Below are 21,541 nucleotides of genomic sequence, written 5' to 3' on the forward strand. Positions count from 1 at the left end.
GCCTCAGGTCCAATAGCTCTTTGACATGTATAATGCCAGAGTTCCCTCCTGTATAAAAACGCTACCTAAAGGAGGAAACCAAGTTTTAACAGCATGTATTAGATGTACACAAACTTTACCAGGATGAACTCTGTCATAGTTATCAACTATGGGCCAGACACCAGTACTTTCTGTATCCCCTTCCGTGTCTGCACTGTGGGTACTTGGAAACTGAAGTGCAATAATACTTTTTGGCCCCAACCTCTTCTTAGTCCCAGTTCTGGAAAATAGCTCAAAAGAAATCTGACCGGCAATCTCTTGCCAGGTTGAGATTGTTGTTTTGGAAAGTGTGAAATTCTATGCATTCTATTTGGCCTTCATTTCCAATGGGAGACCAATGGAAGTAGTGTACTATTTACATTTTAATTCCTAAATAACAGCATTCAATACAATTGCATCCTTCCTTCCATTTTGGAGTACACATAGGTGAGCCTCAAATCAAAATTTCTCTCTGGAATATATTGCTCTGCTAAGTAACGTACCTTGTAGACATCATGACTGCCAATGATGGCATCAAAGAGTGTGTACAGGTCATTGAGAAGATCCACCACCTCGATGGGCTCACTCATGGCTGAGATGGTGGTGAAGCCCACAATGTCGCTGAAGTACAAGGTGACCAAGTCAAAGCCCTCAGGTTCAACCGTGCAGCCCTTCTTGAGGGATTCAGCAACTGATCTGAAAACAGACACAGCTGTTCCTCAGAGGACACAGGTCTCCCTCCAGGCCACACAAAACATCTGCTAGAACACAACTTTTCCAAAAATCACTACCAAGTAAGTGATAAGGAAGAAAATGTCACCTGGATGCAAACACTCATTCTTTCATTTATTTTACAAATAGATATTGAGTGCTTACCATGTGCCAGGCACTGTACCAGGTGCTGGAATGCAGCATTGAGCAGAGAGCCCTGATCTGTACCTTTGTGGAGTTTTTTTCAACTCTCTATCCTTCCTCAGTACCCCCCCCCGACCAACTCTACCCCACCTGAGGGGGAAATGTTCCCAGGCAGCTGCCTTTGCATGAGACTAGTTTCCCCAATTATCTCCTAGAAGATCATGTTACAACATGATAAGGTGCCTTGGAAATTTTGGAAATTGTAGCAACACATAAGGCTTTCACCTAAGGAAGGAAAAGCGTAGAAAAACAACCCTGCTACTTTCCTCTAGGAGCTAAAAAAACTGCCTCCTTTTAATTGGTCAACTTCCAGGCAAAGTCATGAAGTGACACATAGAAAAACCGAGGCATCAAAAACTTAAATGACTAGCATGACCCACAAGCAGTGGAAAATTAGGAAGTGTGCTCTGCTCCCTTGGCTTTCCAATTCTTCTTTGATTTGAAGGTGTGACTCAAACCTACTGGGAGTAGAGAGTGTACAGGACAGGGGGAGGGAGCAGTTAGTTGATGGGAAATTTTTTTCTATTTTTAATAGAACACATTGTTACAAGCATTCACACTCCTCAGGTGTTCACACATACGGTGGTAGCATCTGTGTTAGAAGCTTTTCCGTTTTCTGTTTTTCAATTTCCAGCTCTTCAGTCCGCTCCCGGATCAAATCTTCCAGGTTGCTAGAATATTGCTCCAGCATCCGAAGCATAGAGTCAATAATATTAGTCTTCTTCCCTTTATTGAAAGTTTTAAACTGGAAGTAAACAGAAAGAGGAGCCAAGGAATTCTTACTTCTTAAACTTAGAGATGATGGAACAGGACCCCCTTATCATAAATCCCTTCCTCTAAAATGAAAAGGCAGGAGAGGTGAACCCAAGTATAAATAGGAAAAGTCACTACCCACCCTTATTGTCACCCTGGCCCACTCACAGGGCTCTTTTTCCCTGAGTAGTTCTTCCCCTACCCTTCTGGTTCTTTCAAGTCTAAGCAAAGGTGCTCTCCAGGCAGGATCCTTCAGTTCTGAGATGCTAGCACATGAATAGTTAGCCACTTCAAAGGCAGCAGGATTTGGTCTTGAGCTCAGGCCAGTTGTGAGTGGGGTCAGGGGAAGAGGGCAGGGAGTGCTCTGTTACTCTTCTAGATCATCAACCTATAAAATCATCCTTATCTTCTAACGCTACCATGTTGCCAGTTCTTGGACAGTGGGAGGTTCTTTGACCTCTTAAATATGACCCAAGATCGACATGGTAAGATCTACCCCTATTTCTTACCATGGGGTCCAAGAATAATGGTGTCTCCTAGCACTTGGCCTTCATGTCAGTCAGGGTCATGTAAAAATTCAACTGGTCTTGCCCCTGGTCCTTTAGAGGTGGCTGCATGCCACAGATTTTCAATAAGCCCTCCTGGGACCCTGTTCATTTACAGAGACAAGGAGCTTGGCATAGCGTTGGAATCACGAGGGGTAACCCCTCCTTACTGCTGTATTCAGCATGCAAAATGCTGGGTTGACAACAAGGGAAGACTGGTGGTAATTTTGCTCAGCACATGCCTAGGAATCTGTCCCGATGAACCCTTTTATACAGCTGAGCCACACGTGCTCTGTGTAGCACTCAATGCCCCAAGGCTAACACTAGGAGTTTCCTTCTGAGCCTGGTCCACATCTACGTGTCCACCAAGGTCCTACAGGTAATCTCAGTAGCCAGCTCAGATGCTTTGGGCTCCCCCTCTTGCCTAACCCAGGGAGCCTCCCTCTCTTCCTCTTCCCATTTCAGTTTTATTAGCTGCAGGGAGTTGGGAGGCTACCCTTGTCTTTCAGACAGTCCAAACTTCCACTGAAGCATTTCAGTGAGGGCAGCTCCAAGCAATCTTGTTTGAAGGTCGTATGATGTGCACTCCTTCTATCTATCACCGGCTTCCCCGCTGCCTTCTGAAATAACATCTCTAGCATCAACACCAGGGCAAATGCTTTTTCTCCTGCCTCATGGTAAGTTTTCAGAAATTTGACCTTCATGGCCCTTTGCCTTTTCCATACTATTGAATACCTGTTTGAGTGTCCTCAAAAAACTCAGCCGGGCTAATGGAGGCATTGTTACCTGGGGACACGGATGACTTCATATTCAGGGCCCCTCAGGCTTTCAGTCCAAGTCTTTCTTTTTTCCGCCTCAGATACCTGCCACTCACAAAGCATCGCAGTGCTGTACCCTAGCCAGGCTCAAAAGCCTCTCCGCCAGAGCTGACACAGCACTGGCTCTCCCAGAGAGCACCCTGAGCTTCGGTATCCTGTAGTTTGAACAAATCCCTCAACAGCATGCTCCAACAGAGGAACCACACCCTAGCAGGGCTCCCTTAGCAGGGCTCTCTCTGTCTGCTCCTCATTTTCCCCTTTTAATCCCCAACTCTAGGGAAAGCGTCAACCTCTTTAGAAACTCAGTATCTTAAGGAGAGAGCTTATCACTTTTCGTGCACTCCATTGCCTCAAGTCGTTCCCTAGAAACCTAAGGAGCCCCCTGCTTTTGTACTCCGCATTTGCACTTCCTTCCATCTGGAACACCGTTTCAAACACCCCATATTTTCCCTGACCCTCCAAAAACAATCTGGCTTCACTTAAATGGGATACTCATCAGAGTTCTCTGGAATTTCCAAAGCAAAGGGGGCTCTACGAGGATCCCCGTCTAGTCCAGGATCCATCTATTCCATCTTCTAATGGCCTCAATGCCATTGTCTTGCAAGTGCCTAGTGGTTCAACTCCATCTTTGAAAGGTTAGTTAGATCGGATTGTGGATGGTCTGGAACAGAGGTTCAGATAAAGAGCACAAAAACCTATCCTTGTGCTCTTGGAGGATGTGCTGGGGATGCTCCAGCACCAAAGGCCTTCAAATAGCCAATTCCACAGTATGATGAGAACCCAAGGACTTCATTTTAGGTAGGCTTCTGGGCTGTGAGTGTTAAGATTCACGGAGTCCTTACCTGGTTAAATATTTCATCGAAAGTTGGTCGCTGTTCTGCAGCCTCAGCCCAGCACTGCTTCATCAGCTGGAGACATTCTGGAGGGGCGTGCTCAGGAGGAACCACTGGTCTGTAGACAGGAGGAGGCTTCTTAAGTCTTTCTATGATTTCTGTCCAGAAGCAAGAAGAAAAAGGTCTACAGACTGTGGGGAAAGCAGCAAGATTTGGCAAAGATAATTGAGTTTTAGCCAAGAATAGCGTTGGTCAGGAGAAATTACAAAAAGGCCATGTCTTTTGCTTTCTCCTTAGGTGGCCTGAATATAAACTGTATCTGAACAAAAGCTACATCAATCAATTGAGGAAGGACTGAGAAACTAATCAATTGAGCTATTGGTATCATTTAATCACACCTTTATTCTGCTTCTGCTAGATATTATTTATGTTTTCATTGAAGTATAGTTGATTTACAATGTGTTAATTTCTGGTGTATGGCAAAATGATTCAGTTTATATATATATATATATATATATGTATATATATATGTATATATATATACATATATGTATTCTTTTTCATATTCTTTTAAATTATGGTTTATTACAGGATATTTAATATAGTTCCCTGTGCTATATATTAGGACTTTGTTGTTTATCCATTGTTTCAATGATCTGGCTCCTTTCACCCACCCCCAAATCATCTAAGCCTCTCAATCCCTACAGTAGACCCAATTAGCCCCCGCTGAAGACCCAGGTCCAGCCCAGCTCCAGGCTATGGGTCCTGCCTGGCACCTAAGGTAAGGGAATTAAGAACTCCAGTAAAGGGACTTCCCTGGTGGTGCAGTGGTTAAGAATCCACCTGCCAACACAGGGCACATGGGTTCGATCCCTGGTCTGGGAAGATCCCACATGCCGTGGAGCAACTAAGCCCGTGCTCCACAACTACTGAGCCTGCACTCTAGAGCCCACGAGCCACAACTACTGAAGCCCGCATGCCTAGAGCCCACACTCCGCAACAAGAGAAGCCACCGCAATGAGAAGCCCGTGCACCGCAACGAAGAGTAGCCCCCACTCGCCGCAACTAGAGAAAACCCGCGCACAACAATGAGGACCAAACATAGCCAAAAATAAATTAAAAATAAATAAAAAAAAAAAACTCCGGTAAATAGTTCAGGGCCTCATTGGGATCCTTCTGACTGCTGGTACTTGAACCCCACTTTCAGTGGAACATTAACTGTGTAGCAGACTATGGGCTGAGCACTTTGCATGGTCTCTCTGCTTCCAGCCTCGCCTTCAACAAACCATTCTGAAAACATGGATTTGGCCATGTCACTTTTTTGCTTAAAATCCCTTCATGGATTTTTATTACCCACAGGATAAAATCCAAGCCCTGACTATCTCTTCAGCTTCTTTCTTTTTTTTTTTTTTTTTCGGTTGAAGAAAGATTTTACTGCACATGGAAGTTGGAGCTTCCATTTTCAAATTTAATGTTCCACATTTCTCAGAATAGCTTTATTATTTATCAATTTTTTACTGGTGTATAGTTGCTTCAGCCCATTTCTTATCCCTAGCCCCCTCTCCACACCCTTGACTTTAATATCCTCATCATGAACCAAACCTTGCTTGCACCACCAGTGTGCCTTTCCCACCCCTGCCTTGGCTGTAACACTCCAACAGTACTGCTTTATACCATTATAAGTGTCCCCTTGCCTCCATGAAAGAATTTCAGTTGTTGCCTCTGACTTCTCAGCTCCTTGTGACACCACACCTTCTGCTCTGTTAACCCAGGTTGGCCCATACCAGTAATGGTTTCTCCATCACATCTCTCACCCTGCCCCCAGTGCAATAGATTCCATGGAAGTCGACCCCTTGGAGTGCAACTGCCCCATCCAACTCTCTGGTAGAGGGAGTCCCTTTCTCAGAACACCAGCGAGTGACATAGGTCACCTCTCTGCTTAGGCCCAGCATGATTCATGTCCTCGAGGAGCTCACAGTTCAATTGGGAAGATAAACAATGACCAGCAATATATGTGCTCTAGCAGATATATGCACAGGAGAGCACAGAGGGGACACCTGACCCACGCTGAAAAGGTCAGAGAAGGTTTCCCAGTGGAGGTGACATGAGTTGGATGAGGCAAGGTGGGGAGAAGGTAGGGGCAACACGTGTGGAGGCACAGAGGTGGGAGAGACTGTGGTGATTTCAGGGCACTGCCAGTCACATGGCTTAGCTGGAGTATGGGGAGTGGCAGAAGATAAGCCTAGAGAGGTGGCTAGGGACCAGATTGTGAAGGGCCTTGTACCTCATGTGAGGAGACTGGGCTTCATTTAACTTGTGATGAGGAACTGTTGGGGGGTTTTAAGTAGAGGAGTGAACTAAAACTCTGAGTGGGGCAAAAGACAACTAAGTATTTTAGGTTTGATTTGGTTTGATTTTGCATTTTTTAAATCTTTTATTTCGAAATAAATTTAGACTTCCAGAAAAGTTGTAAAAATAGTACAATAATTGCCTATATATCCTTCACTCAGTTTCCCCCTAATGTTAGCAACTTATTATTTTTTTTCTTTTTTGACCATGCCGTGGGGCATGTGGGATCTTAATTCCCTAACCAGGGACTGAACCCGCACACCCTGCAGTGGAAGCACGGAGTCTTAACCACTGGACCACCAGGGTTGTCCCCGAATGTTAGCAACTTAAAAAACTGCAGTACAAAGGAAGTTAATATTGGTACAATACTATTACTAATCTATAATCTTTATTTGAATTTCATCAATTTCCCCCTAATGTCCTTTTTCTGTTTCACAATCCAATTCAAGATCCCATATCGTACTTAATTGTTATGTCTCAGTCTCCTCCAATCTGTGATGGTTCCTCATTCCTTCTCCGTCTTTCAGGACTTTGACACTTCTAATGAGTACTGGCCAGTTATTTTGCACAATGCCTCTCAGCTGGGGTGTGTCTGAAGTTTTCTCATGGTTAGATTGAGGTTATGCATTTTGGGGCTAGAATACCACCAGGGTGGTATTGAGACCTTCTCAGTGCATCATGGCAGGGGTACATGATGTTGATGTACCTTGATCACTTGGTTAAGGTGGTGTCTGCAGGATCCTCCACTAATAAACTCACTCTTTTTCCATTTGTAATTAGTAAATATCTAGTGATTTCATACTTTTAGAATACGTAAACATCCTGCTTCCCCTCAAATTTTGCCTGGTCGCCAAAGATTCTGATGGGAGATAAGGATGAAAGACTATGGCATGTCACAGGGAAAGAATGGGAGGACTTTGACATCCAGGAGCATCATTGAGGGGGCACTGAAATATCTGGCAGGGGGTGTCTCAAAGGAGTAGTAGGGGGCTGCTAAAAAAAAGGACTAACATAAGTCCTGTAGGCCCTTGGCTTATGTCACAGTTTGGAAAAGGACCAGCTTCTTGGGTGAGGGTTATTTCTTCCAAATGCCTAAAGCTGTCTGGCTCCAAGTCCCACCTGCACACAACAAGGGCTGCTTGCAGACCAGCCGGCAATTAGCACAAACACGGAATCGTGTTCACTCTTCTGGCAAATCGCAGCAGCCTGGGTTGGCCTGATGATCTGGGTCATGGTGGGCTCCTGGTACCCTTTCCTCACCTCCCGCTTACCTTTGGCAGGCAGATCCATCATGCAGAATGGGGTGCCCCGGACCATCACTTCTTGCATGATGATGGCAAAGCTATAGACGTCTCCTGCAAAAGAACGTAACCTGCTGCCCCTCGGGGCTCTCAACAGTTCAGGGGCCATCCACAGCAACTCTGAAAAGAAAGCATTGTGTAATGAATACAGGGAGGATTAACTGACAGCATTTGCAATGCCCTCGAGGGCTCCAAGGGTGCTGTTTCATTGACTGCTTTATATTTTTATTAAGACAGACTGGCATGCTAGTGCCTCCGCGCCCCCCCACCTCCCCCTGGAGTCTGAATTTATGAATCTAAGGAATTACTCTCAGAGAAAGCATACTACTTTCCCCACACCAGGACCACGCAGGCAGACAGAGCGGAGGTGTGGGGAAGGGCAGAGAAGCTCGAAATAAAAAAACTATCAGGTGCTGACTTTCTTGCTCTCCTGAGTCTGCAAGTAGCAGTTGGCAGGCTTCCAGGGAAAGGCGAGTGCACTGCCTGACTGGTTGCCATGGATTTGCTGTGTGCCGAGATCTATATGTGTCTGATAATTTGACTGTGCTGGGGCTCGAGGAGTCACAAGTTGCTTTCTCCAGGTCTTATCTAAGAGGATTAGAGGATCCCCAAGTCTCCTCTGTTCCTTGCAGAGCAAAAGGGTGCAGCAATTCCCTCAACTCAGTTCTGCAAATATTTATTGAGGATTTACTATGTACCAGGCACTGTGCTAGGGACAGGGGCAGTGTCAGAGGTGAATTAGACCTTGCCTTTGCCCTTGCAGAGTTCACAGACCAGTGGGCAAGCCACACACGTGAACCCCTAACTGCAATACAACAGAGACAGTGATGAGGGCCACTATATAGTGTAAGGAAATGAATCTATTAAAAGCCAATATTGAGCACCCACTGTGTGCTCTGCTGCATTTCAGACCCCAACAGGGAAAAAAAAGATATTATTTCTGCTTTCAGAGAGTTATGGCAGAGACTGAGAAATTTGGGGCGAGGGCCCCTTAAGCAATATATAAAGAAATACCAGTTAATAATATAAATTGAGTAGTCAAAAGTTGGAGGGAATGCTTCATATTGAACCATATGAAATTCCATTTCTGTAGATCAAAAATGGTTCAATATTGGCAATTCCATGAGGTTCAAGCTAACAAAAACACTGAGCTGATCAAATTAATCCAGGAAGGCTTCCCGGAAAAGTTAAATCTTAAAGGAGTTTGTTAAGAAGGTCAAGGATGCAGTTTCCTAGAGCCGACGACAGGGTAAGGGCTTTGCAGGGAGAAAGAACAGTATGTGCAAAAGAACAAGAGGTAGAAAGGAGCAAATTGCGGATGGGGGTGCTGGTAAGCAGATTAGCTTGGCTGAAGAGAAGGGCTCTGTTAAGGAATAATGAGAAATGAGAAATGGGGTTGATGAAGTGGGGGAGGGAGGGTGGCTGGAAGAATGAGGGCAGAAGGTGAGAGGCCCTGAGAGCCAAATGAAGGCATTTGGAGCGAATACAAAAGGCAGTAGGGGTGCTGGAGCTGGAGAGGGATTTTATGAAAGCCGTGTTCGGGAAGATTAATCTGGCAACCTGCACAAACTGGATTGAAGAAGGAGAGAGGCTGGAAGCAGGGAGACCGGCTAGGAAGTTATTACAGTAAGAGCCAGAGGCGAGGTGAAAGGGGCCTGAATGGGGGCAGGGGCGACAGCAGCAGGATGGGGAACGAGATACATAGGTAGGCTACAATGGACAGGGAAGGGGCAGGGCTGGGGATAGGCTCGATACGCTCTTCCGAGGGGAGAGAGGTGGAGTAAACAGCAGGTTGATGTCCAGATAGGGAGGCTGGAAAAGAGTGCCTCCTGAGGGTGAGGGTATCCCCAGCCTTTGTCCCCCAACTCGCCTGCCCCACCACCCCTGTGAGAGTCTCTGATACACTCACTATAGTGGTTTTGCCCTTCTATCTCCTCGCCTAGGAGAACTGACATTTGCAAATAAAGCCAAAAAGATTGAATAATACTTTAGTCAAGGGAATACGTTTCTGACCATGGGATTTCAGGCATACGGTTTTGGGGGGAGGGAAAATGGTATGCAGCTGCTTCTTCCTGGCGTCCTCTCTCCCTGCACATTTAAAAGCACAAGAAGGAAAAAAAAAAAGCACAAGAAGGGAAAAGAGGACATGACTCTCTGGTAAAAAGCTGGGTTATTAAATACAATCACTACCAAATAGTATTTTCAGAGAGCACTTACATGTATGTTGTTAATGGCTAAAATGAGGCTTTATCTGCACTATACTTATGTAATTGGGAGTGGGCAGTAATGAATACACTTACAACCTGCCCCCATTTCCCATTCCCACTCCAGAGCCAAGTAAGAGCCACTACCTACCATTAGACTTGAACTCTCAGGAAAAAAAAAAAACCTAGAAAAATCACTTTGGCTTGTTTTGTGTTTGCTGGAGCTACTACTAACTCTTGAGCCCTGCTATGGTGATAAAATCAACCTTGGAGAGCCAGTGTGGTGTGGTACAAGAGAACACAGGGTGGAAGTCAGGAGACCTGGATTCACAATCTCAACTCGGTCACTAATCAGCTCACCTTTCTGAACCTCAGTTTCCCCATCCGTAAAATGGAAATTGAGCCAGATGATCTCCAAGGGCCTTCCAATTATAAGATTCTATTAGCCCTGTCATCTAAGGTAGGGAGCAGCAAATTTGTTTATTTTATTTTATTTTATTTCATCCATTCATTGATTCAACAAACATTTACTCCACCAAGTATTGTGAAAGGCACCGAGGGAGGCAAACCGGTTTCTCACCTTCACAAAACTTACAGTTTGGGGAGGGAGAGAAGACAGCTAATTAAACATGTAATACCAACAAAATGTGGTATTACAACAAAGTTCAAAGCCTTAAAGGATCATAAAGAGGAGAATTTAGCCAAGCCTAAGGGGTCATGGAAAGTCTCTTGAATCAGTGGTATTTAAGTTGAGCCCTGTGGGAGGAGGAGAATTTAGCCAGACTCAGATGAGTGGGTAACAGAGTAGGAAGGGAAGAGTGTCCCAAGCAATGGGCACAGCATGTGTGAAGTTCTGGAAGTAAGAGAGAGCCTGGTGCAAATAAACAAGTGGAAGGCAGTCAGCATTGCTGGAGCATAGAGACAGAGGAGGGAGTGATTAAGCACAAGAGGTCCTCACGGCCCAGACCATGAAGGGCTTGTAAGCCACGTAAGAGAGTTTGAACTTTATCCTAAGAGCAATGGGAAGCCATTCAATGAATTTTGGCACAGTTGTAACATGATCAGATTTGCAGTTTAGGAAACTCCCTCTGGCTGCAGTGTGCGAAGAATGGATTGAGCATCCAGATTGCCCTTGCAATTTGGAGAATGGAATGAAACGTGAAGAGGGAGAAACAGGGAAAGAGACAGACACAGTCCACCAAAAAATAAAATAAAATAACATAAAAATAAAAAACACCCACTGCAGCTATCCTTTCCTCACTCTAAAACCAGCATTTCTTAAGTTTGAAAGTAGCCAACCTGTGAATTCAATGGAATTCTGGGAAGCTGGACATTGTGTTTTATCTTTGATAGATGAGTAATTTTGACAGGAAGCTAAGTACTTCCCACTCTACAGCTGTCGTCCCAACATCCTAGCGCTAACACCAGGCAACTACTCCAAGCTTTCAAATTGGGATTAGCCAAATAATAACCATACGACTAAGTCGTCAACAAGAACAGGTCCACAGGGAGAAATAGAGGAAGAGAGAGACAGAGACGGAGAGAGAGAGACAGAGAAACAGAGACACAGAGGAAGACAATAGCACATGTTTCTATTGTGATTACCGGGAGCTTCAAGTCCTTCAAAGCATGGATGGGCAGAGAAAGAGGAAATTGTCATTAAATGTTTTAATTTAGCTGGGTGTAGGAGCTAGTCTTCAGAAGATCTGAACTGAATTCCTGGAACTGCTTGCTGCTAAGTAGCTGCACGATTTGGGCAAATCTTGAGACTCAGGTGTCTCATCTGTTAAATGAGCAAGTTGGACCAGACGACTCCCTAAAATTTCGTATTCCACTAGCTTTGTAAAGCTCAAAGATGATGCCACTGATGACTGACTGGACTGTGTCTCTATCCGTGCATGTGTCTCTCTGTGTCCTCCACTCTTCATTTCTCCTATAAAGTCAGCAATTTTAAACTTATTACACCAAAGATCATTTTAAGAATATCAGTATATGTTGTCATTTTGCATCTCTCCCTCTCTGTGTCTCTTCCGGGTTGTCTGTTTCTCTGTGTTTTTGTGTCATTTCTCTTCTTCCCCCTTGCAACACCGGTTAAAACTTTTAATGTGCAAATTTCCTATATGTATTTAACCTTATTCATTTTCTCTCCTTCTTACTCTTTCTCTTTCTTCCTCCCTCCCTTCCATCAATTCATTCCCTCATAGTTCTCAATCACCCACTCCCAAGTCCCATCTCAGATTTCTATTTCTTTGATCTGTTATGACCTCTACAGGCATTGTTTGGTGTTGCCACGGGTGCACTAAATAGAAGACAAAAACACAAAGTGGACATTACAGGCATGCCTACTGATTTACTAGAAGGCCATAGTTCGGTCTGAAGCCATCCCACACAACCCACAGAGCATTTACTTGCTGGCGACCCCCCCTCCTTGCTTCTTTCTCTCTGACAGAGACAGTGAGTGAGGGTAGGCTCTAGTGACATCCCATTCCAGAATGGGCTTTGTGGGAGTCCAGCTACCAAATTACCTTCCATTCAATCTGACAAGTATTTATTGAGCACCTACTGTGTGCCTAGCGCTCAGCAAGTTCCTCCAGGGACACCTGGGGTCTCCACACAATATAACCTAATCCTGCCACAGCAGGAACTCAACATTATTGCACTGGCTTTGTTCAGAAGGCTTGGCTGCGCTGAGATTACAGCCTGCAGACTTCATTCAACTCCTTTGGCTTGGAAATGAGGCTGCTTTTCAACAAAAGTGGGGAGTTGAATCAGCCTGAGGCTTTAATTCAGGGCATGTTCTCATTTGAACTTTGGAGTTACCTTGTGTGCATCAGAAGGGTACAATACATCGCTTACCTTCCGCAGAAGGTTCCTCTTGGGAGAGTCTTAGCCTTTCCAAGATGTCATTAAAGCCATAATCTGTCACTTTGAGTACAAAACGCCCATCTACCACACAGTTCCGAGACTTCAGCCTCCCATGAGCAAACTCTCTGTGATGTAAGTACTTCATGCCCTGCAGATGATACAAACAGGATTTATTTAGCAACTTATTTAACTATTTTGTGCTTTTAGAGCCACTTTCTGAGATTGTTAATGGCATGAGCTATTATGGTCTAGAATTCAGCCTTTTTCTCTTACACACAGGCAAAGCAAAACTTTGACAACAAGAATCGTTTCCAGGTCCCTTCTAGCGCTAAAATTTTACGTTTTGATGAAGAATCATATCTTGTGGGCATAAAGAACTGTGTGTTATTGGAAGATTTATTGACATTTCAAACACAGGACAGATCTATACATATAAAATTGCCAAGAATTTGAAAATTCTGATATTCCCCCAAAAGGTCTAGCCAAACTCTCATCTACTACTGGCAGGAATGGAAATTGGTACAGCCTTTTGGGTGGGTAATTTGGAAATAGCTATCAAAATTTAAAGTATGCGTACCCTGTGACCTAGGGATACTACTTCTCCAAAGAAATGCTTGAACATGTGCACATACACAAGAATGCTCCTTGCAACTCTGCTTTATATTATATAATTGGATGTATAATAAATATCTATCAAGAAGGGATGTCCAAATTGTGGTACATCCAACCTATGGAATATTCTGCAACAATTAAAGATAATAAGATCGATTTGTATGTACTGATAGGGAACCATATCTAAGCCATAAAGTAAGTGAAAAGGAGTAAGTTGCAGAACTATGTGACAGTATGTATTTTAAACAACAAACAAAATCTATAATGTATGTAAATACACAAAAACTGAATTGCAAGGCTAATCACCAAATTGTCAACAGTGATTAATTTGGGGGGAAGATATGAAGGAGGATTGAATAATTGTCAGTATTTTCCCAATATATTTATATCACTTGATTTCTAAACTTAATTGAATGCATTATTTTTATAACTAGAAATGTCTTATTTTTATAATTTATATAAAATATATTAAAATTATATAAAATATATACAATTTATTTTTTATATATTTTTTAATTAAAAATAGACAATAAAAAAGAAAGCTGAAAGCAAGAAAGCTGATACTGACTGCTACAGTTTGCTTGGCAACCTTGTATGACATTCAAATGTGATCTACCAGGACTTTACCAGATGGGTTTAATCATTCACATATAAATACATCCATTTTCTAGTGCAGTCATCTCGGGACTGTTTATGCTGAGTCCTTTTAAGTATCTGGCTCTATTTTGCAGCCTGACACCCCTTTGTATTTGTATGCTTTACATCTTGCACCCTAGGAAATTCTGTAGTCCCCAGTACTTCCAAGCAGAGTCTATAGTGGGGGAGATTTCTCCCTAGCTGTCTAATGCTTGGGTTTCATTCATCACGGGTCTGAGAGGACTCATTTAGAGGACTCTCTCTTAACTCATGGGACTTTGCTTACAGAGTGAGTGGAAAGAGTGTTAGACTAGGAATTAGGAGATTCAGATTCTATTATTAGCTCTGCCACTTAATAGCCAGCTGGTAAATGTTTATTGAGTATCTACTATGTCTGGTAGACACTATATAACAAAAACCTCATTTAGTTTCTCTGAGCCTCTGTAAAAGGAGGATAATCACACTTCTTTTATGGAAAATTGGAATGAGATAATGTCTATAAAGCTACCTTGAAAAGAGTTAGGCCACAATACAAGGGTCAAGACTGTGATTAATATACAGGAAGCTCAATGACTATTTGCTATCCAAATCAGCCCACTACAAGTGCACATAGACACAATTTTCATATCACTCTAGGGAGTTCATGGACTCCACTGAAGCCCATCCAAGGACCCATCTGTGAACCCCGTTGGCTGTTAATAGTCCTTGCCTCTGAGAATGGAGGTGCTGCCTGATAGAACCAATGGTCTTTTGGCTTTCTGGTCATGCTGAGTTCCACATCTATACCTATGGTATAGACCTATGCAAAGACCCATCACCTAGTTCTAGACTGAACCACCTTTTAGAACGTGAAAGCCAGGAGATGGGGCTAAGCAGAACCTAAGAGCCTGGGAATGCGCACTTTCCCACAACCAGAAGGCAGAGAAATGGGATGGAAGAAAAGATTGCTTAAGGCAGAAGAGTGCTCAATAGCTATAGGAAGTAAAGACAAATCTGGCCCTCAAACGGGGTGGGGGGGGCAGGTGAGGAGCAAGCAAATTCTTTCTGTATCAGGACCTTATAACATATGGACAAAGGAGCTATGAGAAGAAGTGAGGGCAGACACAGGGAAGGAAGGTGGAGGAGTGAGAGCATCACAATGACCCAAGGAAAGTGAAACATCCCAAAATATTGAAGTTCTAATCTACAGGGAAAACCTTGGCTTTTCAGTCTTTCCATTAACCTTGATGAGATCCAGCAGGAGTGATGATTTAAACATCCAATCTAGTTTCACATCCTGATTTGTCAGTATGTCTTCCAGGCTCCTTCGGGAACAGAATTCTGTCACAATGGCAAACATCCCCGAATCATAGAAGAAGCCCACTAAAGGGTTAATATTCTCATGATGTAGGTCCTTCATCTGGAAACAGAGAGAGACAAGAGAGTCACAGCTGTTCTGTCTCAACTGGAGCTGGGGCCTTCTTCCTGATTCTTTAGGGACACTGTGGAGTGGAGCTCAGTGACCCAGGAATACTAAAGAGGTTAGTACAGTAAGAGGTGGAATAGATTGTCTTTCCGTGAATATTCATCTATGCAGCATCTATTAAAATAAATAGCTTACATAAACATCAGGCCAAAGCTTACAAAATTTGTTTCAGAAGAAACACTTCGAATTTTGACTACATTTTACCTTTGTATCCATTCATTTTTTCCACTAATGTGAGAAGCATTTAGTGTGTCTCAACAATGTCCAAGGCATTGGACTGCATGCTAGTGATATAGAGATAAATAAAATGAAATCAATATCTTGAAAGAGCTCACATTCAAAGAAGGGTGATAGACAAACAAACTGACAGCTGTATTTCCCTGTGAAATGGTTTCTTATGGGAGAACGGGATGCTGGTAGAGTTCAGATGGTAAGTACCTAATTCAGCCTGGGAGATCTGGCTTCCCTAAGGAGGTAATGTCTAGACCATCATGAAGCGCGAGTAAGAGCTGACCATGTGAAGGTGACACGGTGGGAGGGGTTGAGAGTGAGAGCATGTTATGCTGAGGAAATTGCAACAGGTTTAGGGTGGCCAGAACACAGTGCAAAGGAAAGAATATGAGATACAAGTCTGGAGAGATAGTCTTCCCTGGTGGCGCAGTGGTTAAGAATCCGCCTGCCAATGCAGGAGACATGGGTTCGAGCCCTGGTCCGGGAAGATTCCACATGCTGTGGAGCAACAAAGCCTGTGCGCCACAACTACTAAGCCTGCGCTCTAGAGCCCATGTGCCACAACTATTGAGCCCACGTGCCACAACTACTGAAACCCGTGCACCTAGAGCCTGTGCTCTGGAACAAGAGAAGCCACCGCAGTGAGAAGTCTGTGCACCGCAACAAAGAGTAGCCTCCGCTCGACACAACTAAAGAAAGCCCGTGTGCAGCAATGAAGACCCAACGCAGCCAAAAATAAATAAATAAATAAATTTATAAAAGGCTGGAGAGATAGGCAGGAGTCACATCCTGTGCAGCTTTGAGAACCGTGCTATAGAATTTGAAATTAATATTACGGTCACTCAATAATTGTTATCTATTATTATTACTTTTTAATGGGGGATGAGAGAGAAAAGGGCTCCATTATTGCTTCTAGATTTCTACTTGGATTCCAGGGTAGATGGCAGTGATATACATCAATATAAGAAATTCAGGGATGTTTTAGTAGTGGATATGTTGGTGCCCCACCCATATCCCCTTTACAGTGCATCCTGTAGCTGCTGTAAATGTTGGCTGATAACTCACAGTTGCTCCATTCTCTGGAAAATTGTCCTAGAGGCTAAGCCAAAGGGGAGCTATCTTACTTGAAAGGTTAGGGCCCACCCACAGACCTCAGCTAATGATTGACTGACTGGGAAAGGTACAAAAGTTCAACTCCCTCACCTCAAAGTGGAACTCATGGTATAACTTGTGCTCCAGTATTTCTCCCATAAAATCATACTGAAGTTAGTCTCAAGCTGAGATCACATACTTGCCGAGCTTTTACTTCTGCCTTATCCTGCATCCTCACTCCTTTTCTCTTGAGAGCATTCTCTCAATGAGTAATTTGAACAAGAATCTCCATCTCAGGCTCAGCTTTTAGAGAATCTGACCTAAGACAGTGGGAAAGCAAATTTTGGGTGATGGGGACAGCTGATTAATTCAGTTTGAGACATATTAAGAATGAGGTGCCTGTGGAACATCAAGGTGGAACTATTCCAAGGAGATAGTGTGTTCTAGATAAATAGACTTGGGAATTGTAAACATGTAAATGGTAGATGAAATTAATGGGAGTGAATGAGATAACCCAAGGGAAGCATATAAAATAAAAAGAAAAGGGGGGGGGATATCAACATTTAAAAGATGGGGAAAGGAAGAACATCCTGCGTAAAGACTTAGAAATGAGGCTAGAGAAGTGGAGGAAGGCTTATTTAGAACAACATTATGAACACCACAGGAAGAGTTTCAGGGAAGTGAGATAAATGCCAGAAGGAATTTCAGGAAAATGTGATAAATACTAGAGAGGTCAGGTAAGATGAAGACAACTACACCTAGACACATCATAATTAAACTCCTAAAATCTAAAGATAAACTTTTGCAGGCAGTCAGAGAATATACAAAAACCTCTTCATGATTTAAAAAAATGCACAGAAAATCAGAAGTCAAAGGGACATGTGTGAAAAAACCTTCAGGTAACATCAAACCCAATAGTAAAACATTAAATTCTTTTCCTCTAGAGTCAAGAGCAAGACAAGGATGTCTTCCTTCACCACTTCTACTCAATATTGTATAATAGCATCAAAACATTGATGAGAAAAGTTAAAGAAAACTTAAATAAATGAAGATCTATACCACATTAATGGACTGGAAGATTCAGTATTGTTAAGATGTCCATTCTTCCTAAATTGATTTATAAATTCATATAACCCCCTATGAAAAATTCCAGAAGGCTTTATTGAAGTAATGGACAAGTTTATTCAAGAACTTATTGAAAATTAAAATGAACTACCCTATCCAAAACAATCTTGAAAAAGAACAATTTGCGGGAGCTTACACCACTTAACTATAGGAGTTACTCTGGGGCTGTGATAATCAAGATAGTGTGATATTGGCAGTAGGGTACACTAATGAGTTAGTGAAATAGAGTAGAGAGTCTAAAAATATACCCACACATATATAGCCAGTTAATTTTTCACCAAGTTGAAAAGTTAATTAAGTGGAGAAAGGAAAGCCTTTTTAAAATAATTGTTACTGGAACACTGGATATCGCTATGGAAAAAAAAATTAACCATGACCACTATCTCAGTCCATACACAAAAACTAATTCAAAATGGATCATAATCCTAAATCTAAAATCTTGGAATTGGCAAAGATTTTCGAGCCACAAAATAAAATCATAAATTGGATTTCCTCAAAATTAAAAATTTTGCTCATCAAAACCATTAAATAAACAAGCCACAGACTGAGAAAAAATATTGTAAAACGTATATCTGACCAAAGGAAGGTTATATAAAGAATGTCTACATTTCAACAATTAAAAGGCAAAACTCTCAATTTTTTTAAATGGGCAAAAACGTGAACAGATAATTCACAAAAGAAGATATACAAATGAATTATAAACACATGAAAAGATGCTCAATAACATTAGTCATCAAGAAAATGCAAATTAAAACCACAATAAGATAACATTTTATACACCATAGAAAGGCAAATATCAAAAAGACAAATGTTGCTGAGAATTTAAAGCAACTGGAACGTTTGTACATTTCTGACAGGAGTGTAAAATATTGTAACCAATTTGGAGACCTGTTTGGATGTTTCATATAAAGTTACACGTACATCTACTCTATGACTCAGTTTGTCTATTCTTAAGCATTTACCGAAGAGAAGTGAAAATATATGTTCACAAAAATATCAATACTTGGACAAAAATGTTTATAGTTGCCTATGAAGAAATACTCAACATACTAATCATCAGAGAAATGCAAATCAAAATTACAATATGATATCATCTCCCACCCATTAGGGTGGTTACTATGAATTAAAAAAAAACAGATAATAACAAGTGTTGGCAAGGATGTGGAGAAATTAGAACTCTTGTGTACTGTTGGTAGGATTGTAAAATGATGCAACTGCTATGGAAAACAGTATGGAGGTTCCTCAAAAAATTAAAAATAGAACTACAATATGATCCAGAAGTTCCACTCCTGCGTATATATCCAAAGAATTGAAAGCAGGATCTCAGAGAGATATTTGCACACCCATATACATAGCAACCCAAATGTCCATCAAGAAATGAATGAATAACATAAAATGGAATATTACTCAGCCTTTAAAAGGAAAGAAATCTATTCACACTTTACCACATGGATGGACCTTGAAGACATTATGCTAAGTGAAATATGCCAGTCACAAAAAGACAAATACTATATTATTCCATTTATATAAGGTGTCTAAACTAGTCATATTCATGGAAACAGAAGGTAGAATGGTGGTTAACCCAGAATAGGGGGAGGGGAAAAAAGTGAGCTGCTATTTAATGGGTACAGAGTTTTATATTTGCAAATTGAAAAAGTTCTGGCGATGTGTTTAACAACAATGCAAGTATATTTAACACTGCTGAATTGTACATTTAAAAATAAAGATGGTAAATTTTATGTTATGTGTTTTTTCATAATTAAACAAATATTTATAGTTGTCTTATTCATAATGCCAAAAAACAGGAAACCCAGCCAAATGTTCATCAACAGGAAAATTATAAACAAATTGTGATATATTCATAAAATGAAATACTACTCAGAAATTTTTTTTAATGAACTGCTACTGATACCTGTAAAAACGTGGATTTAATCTTAAAAATACTATGTTGAGAGAAGAAAGTCAGGCACAAAAGAGTATATAGTCTATCATTCCACTTATATGAAATCCAAGAACAGAAAAAATATTAATTCATGATGATAGATATCAGAACAATGATTGTCTCTGGGATAAAAGAAATGACTGAGAAGGGAAACAAGAGAACTTTCTGGAGTAATAGACATATTCTGTATCTTGTTTTGGGGAGTGGTTACACAGATATATGCAATATATGCAATTATCAAAATTCACTGAACAGATAATTCATTCATCAAATTATACATAAATAAAAAATGTCTTTTCGAAACACAATGAGACATTATACTAAGTGAAATAAGCCAGTGACAAAAAGAGGTATCTAAAGTAGTCAAATTCATAGAAACAGAAAATAGAATAGTGGTTATCAGGCATTGAGGGTGAGCAGGGAAAAGGAGAGTTTTGTTTAATGGGTACAGAGTTACAGCTTTGCAAGAGAAAAGCTGTGACAATCTGTTGCCAAAAAATGTGAATATACTCAACACTTAGAGATGGTAATTTCTGTCATTTTATCATAATTTAAAATTTAAAAAACACAATGAGATACCCATAGAAACCCACTAGAATACTAAAACCAAAAAGACTGACAAGACTACATCATTGGTGATGATGTAAAGGGAGCTCTCATAATTTGCATGTAGGAAATTAAAATAGGAAAGGTTTGATAGTATCTTATAAAGTTAAACATATACTATACTTTAACATAGAAATTCCACTCTTAGGTATTTACCCAAGAGAAATTAAAATATGTGTCCATAAAAAGACATAAAAAGCATATTCATATCAGTTTTATTCACAATAGCCAAAATTGGAACCAGCCTAAATGCCCATCAGCAGGAAAATAGATAATTACATTGTGTTATATTCATGCAATTGACTACTACTCAGCAATGAAAAGAACAAGCTATTTATACACACGATAACACGAATGAATCAGTCAGTATGCTGTATGATTCCACTTGTATGAGGTTATAGGATAAGCAAAATTAATGCAAGATAGACCAAAAACCCAGAACAGTGGTTTTCTTTGGTTGGTGGGGGGCGGGGGGGAGGGCGCAATAATTTACTAATGAACACAAGGGAACTTTCTTGAGAGAAAGAAATGTTTTATATCAGGGGTCAGCAATCCTCTTCTGTACATGTAGTAAATACTTTAGGCTTTGCCAATCATGTATAGTTTCTGTTGCATAATCTTTGTTTTCTTTTTTTACAACCCTTAAAAAATGTAAAAAACATTCTTAGCTCCCAGGATGTAAAAAACAGGCCAGGATGTAAAAACTTTGCCAACCCCTATTCTATATCATAATAGAAGTCTAGATTATATGGGCATATCTCTTCATCAATATTATATATCTATGATATGAGCATTTCAATGTGTGTAATTGTACCTCAGAAATACAGAACTGCAAAATAACAACAACAATAATAACCAAGTTAGAGATGTGAGAAGTGGGTGGAGGTAGAGATGAAATAATAATGGTAGAATGTTGATAATTGTTGAAGTTGGGTGACAGGCATATGGAGTTTGTTTATATCATTCTGTTTATTTTGTATGTGTTTGTTATTTTCCATAATAAAAGTTTTTTAAAAGAAAAGAAAAACTTCCAGGATGTAGCTGAAGCAGTACTTAAAGGGAGTTTTCTAGCTTTAAGTGACTGTATTGGAAACTAAGAAAGGTTAAAATCAACTATAAAAACTTCCAGCTCAAAAAACTAGAAAAAGAACAACAAATTAGAAGGAAAGAAAGAATCAGAATACAAATCAATGAAATAGAAAGCAGACATACAATAGAGAAAAATCAACAA

General features: G+C 41.2%; 1 protein-coding gene and 1 long non-coding RNA gene across 2 annotated transcripts in view; both read right to left on the reverse strand.

Annotated features, from left to right (window-relative positions):
• The window catches only part of LOC309620846, a 589,684-nt gene that overhangs the window by 123,496 nt on the left and 444,647 nt on the right, over window positions 1–21,541 (reverse strand). The window lies entirely within an intron of this gene.
• The window catches only part of GUCY2F (guanylate cyclase 2F, retinal), a gene marked incomplete at its 5' end in the record, with an annotated part of 89,683 nt that overhangs the window by 26,124 nt on the left and 42,018 nt on the right, over window positions 1–21,541 (reverse strand). The window contains 6 exons of the mRNA XM_082377796.1: window positions 522–714; window positions 1,515–1,678; window positions 3,892–4,040; window positions 7,503–7,652; window positions 12,593–12,749; window positions 15,072–15,248. Coding sequence (XP_082233922.1) covers window positions 522–714; window positions 1,515–1,678; window positions 3,892–4,040; window positions 7,503–7,652; window positions 12,593–12,749; window positions 15,072–15,248 — 990 coding nt within the window. The remainder of the gene's footprint in view (window positions 1–521; window positions 715–1,514; window positions 1,679–3,891; window positions 4,041–7,502; window positions 7,653–12,592; window positions 12,750–15,071; window positions 15,249–21,541) is intronic.

The sequence above is a fragment of the Balaenoptera borealis genome, assembly GCF_965194805.1.
Source record: "Balaenoptera borealis genome assembly, chromosome: X".
NCBI classification, from domain to species: Eukaryota; Metazoa; Chordata; class Mammalia; order Artiodactyla; family Balaenopteridae; genus Balaenoptera; species Balaenoptera borealis.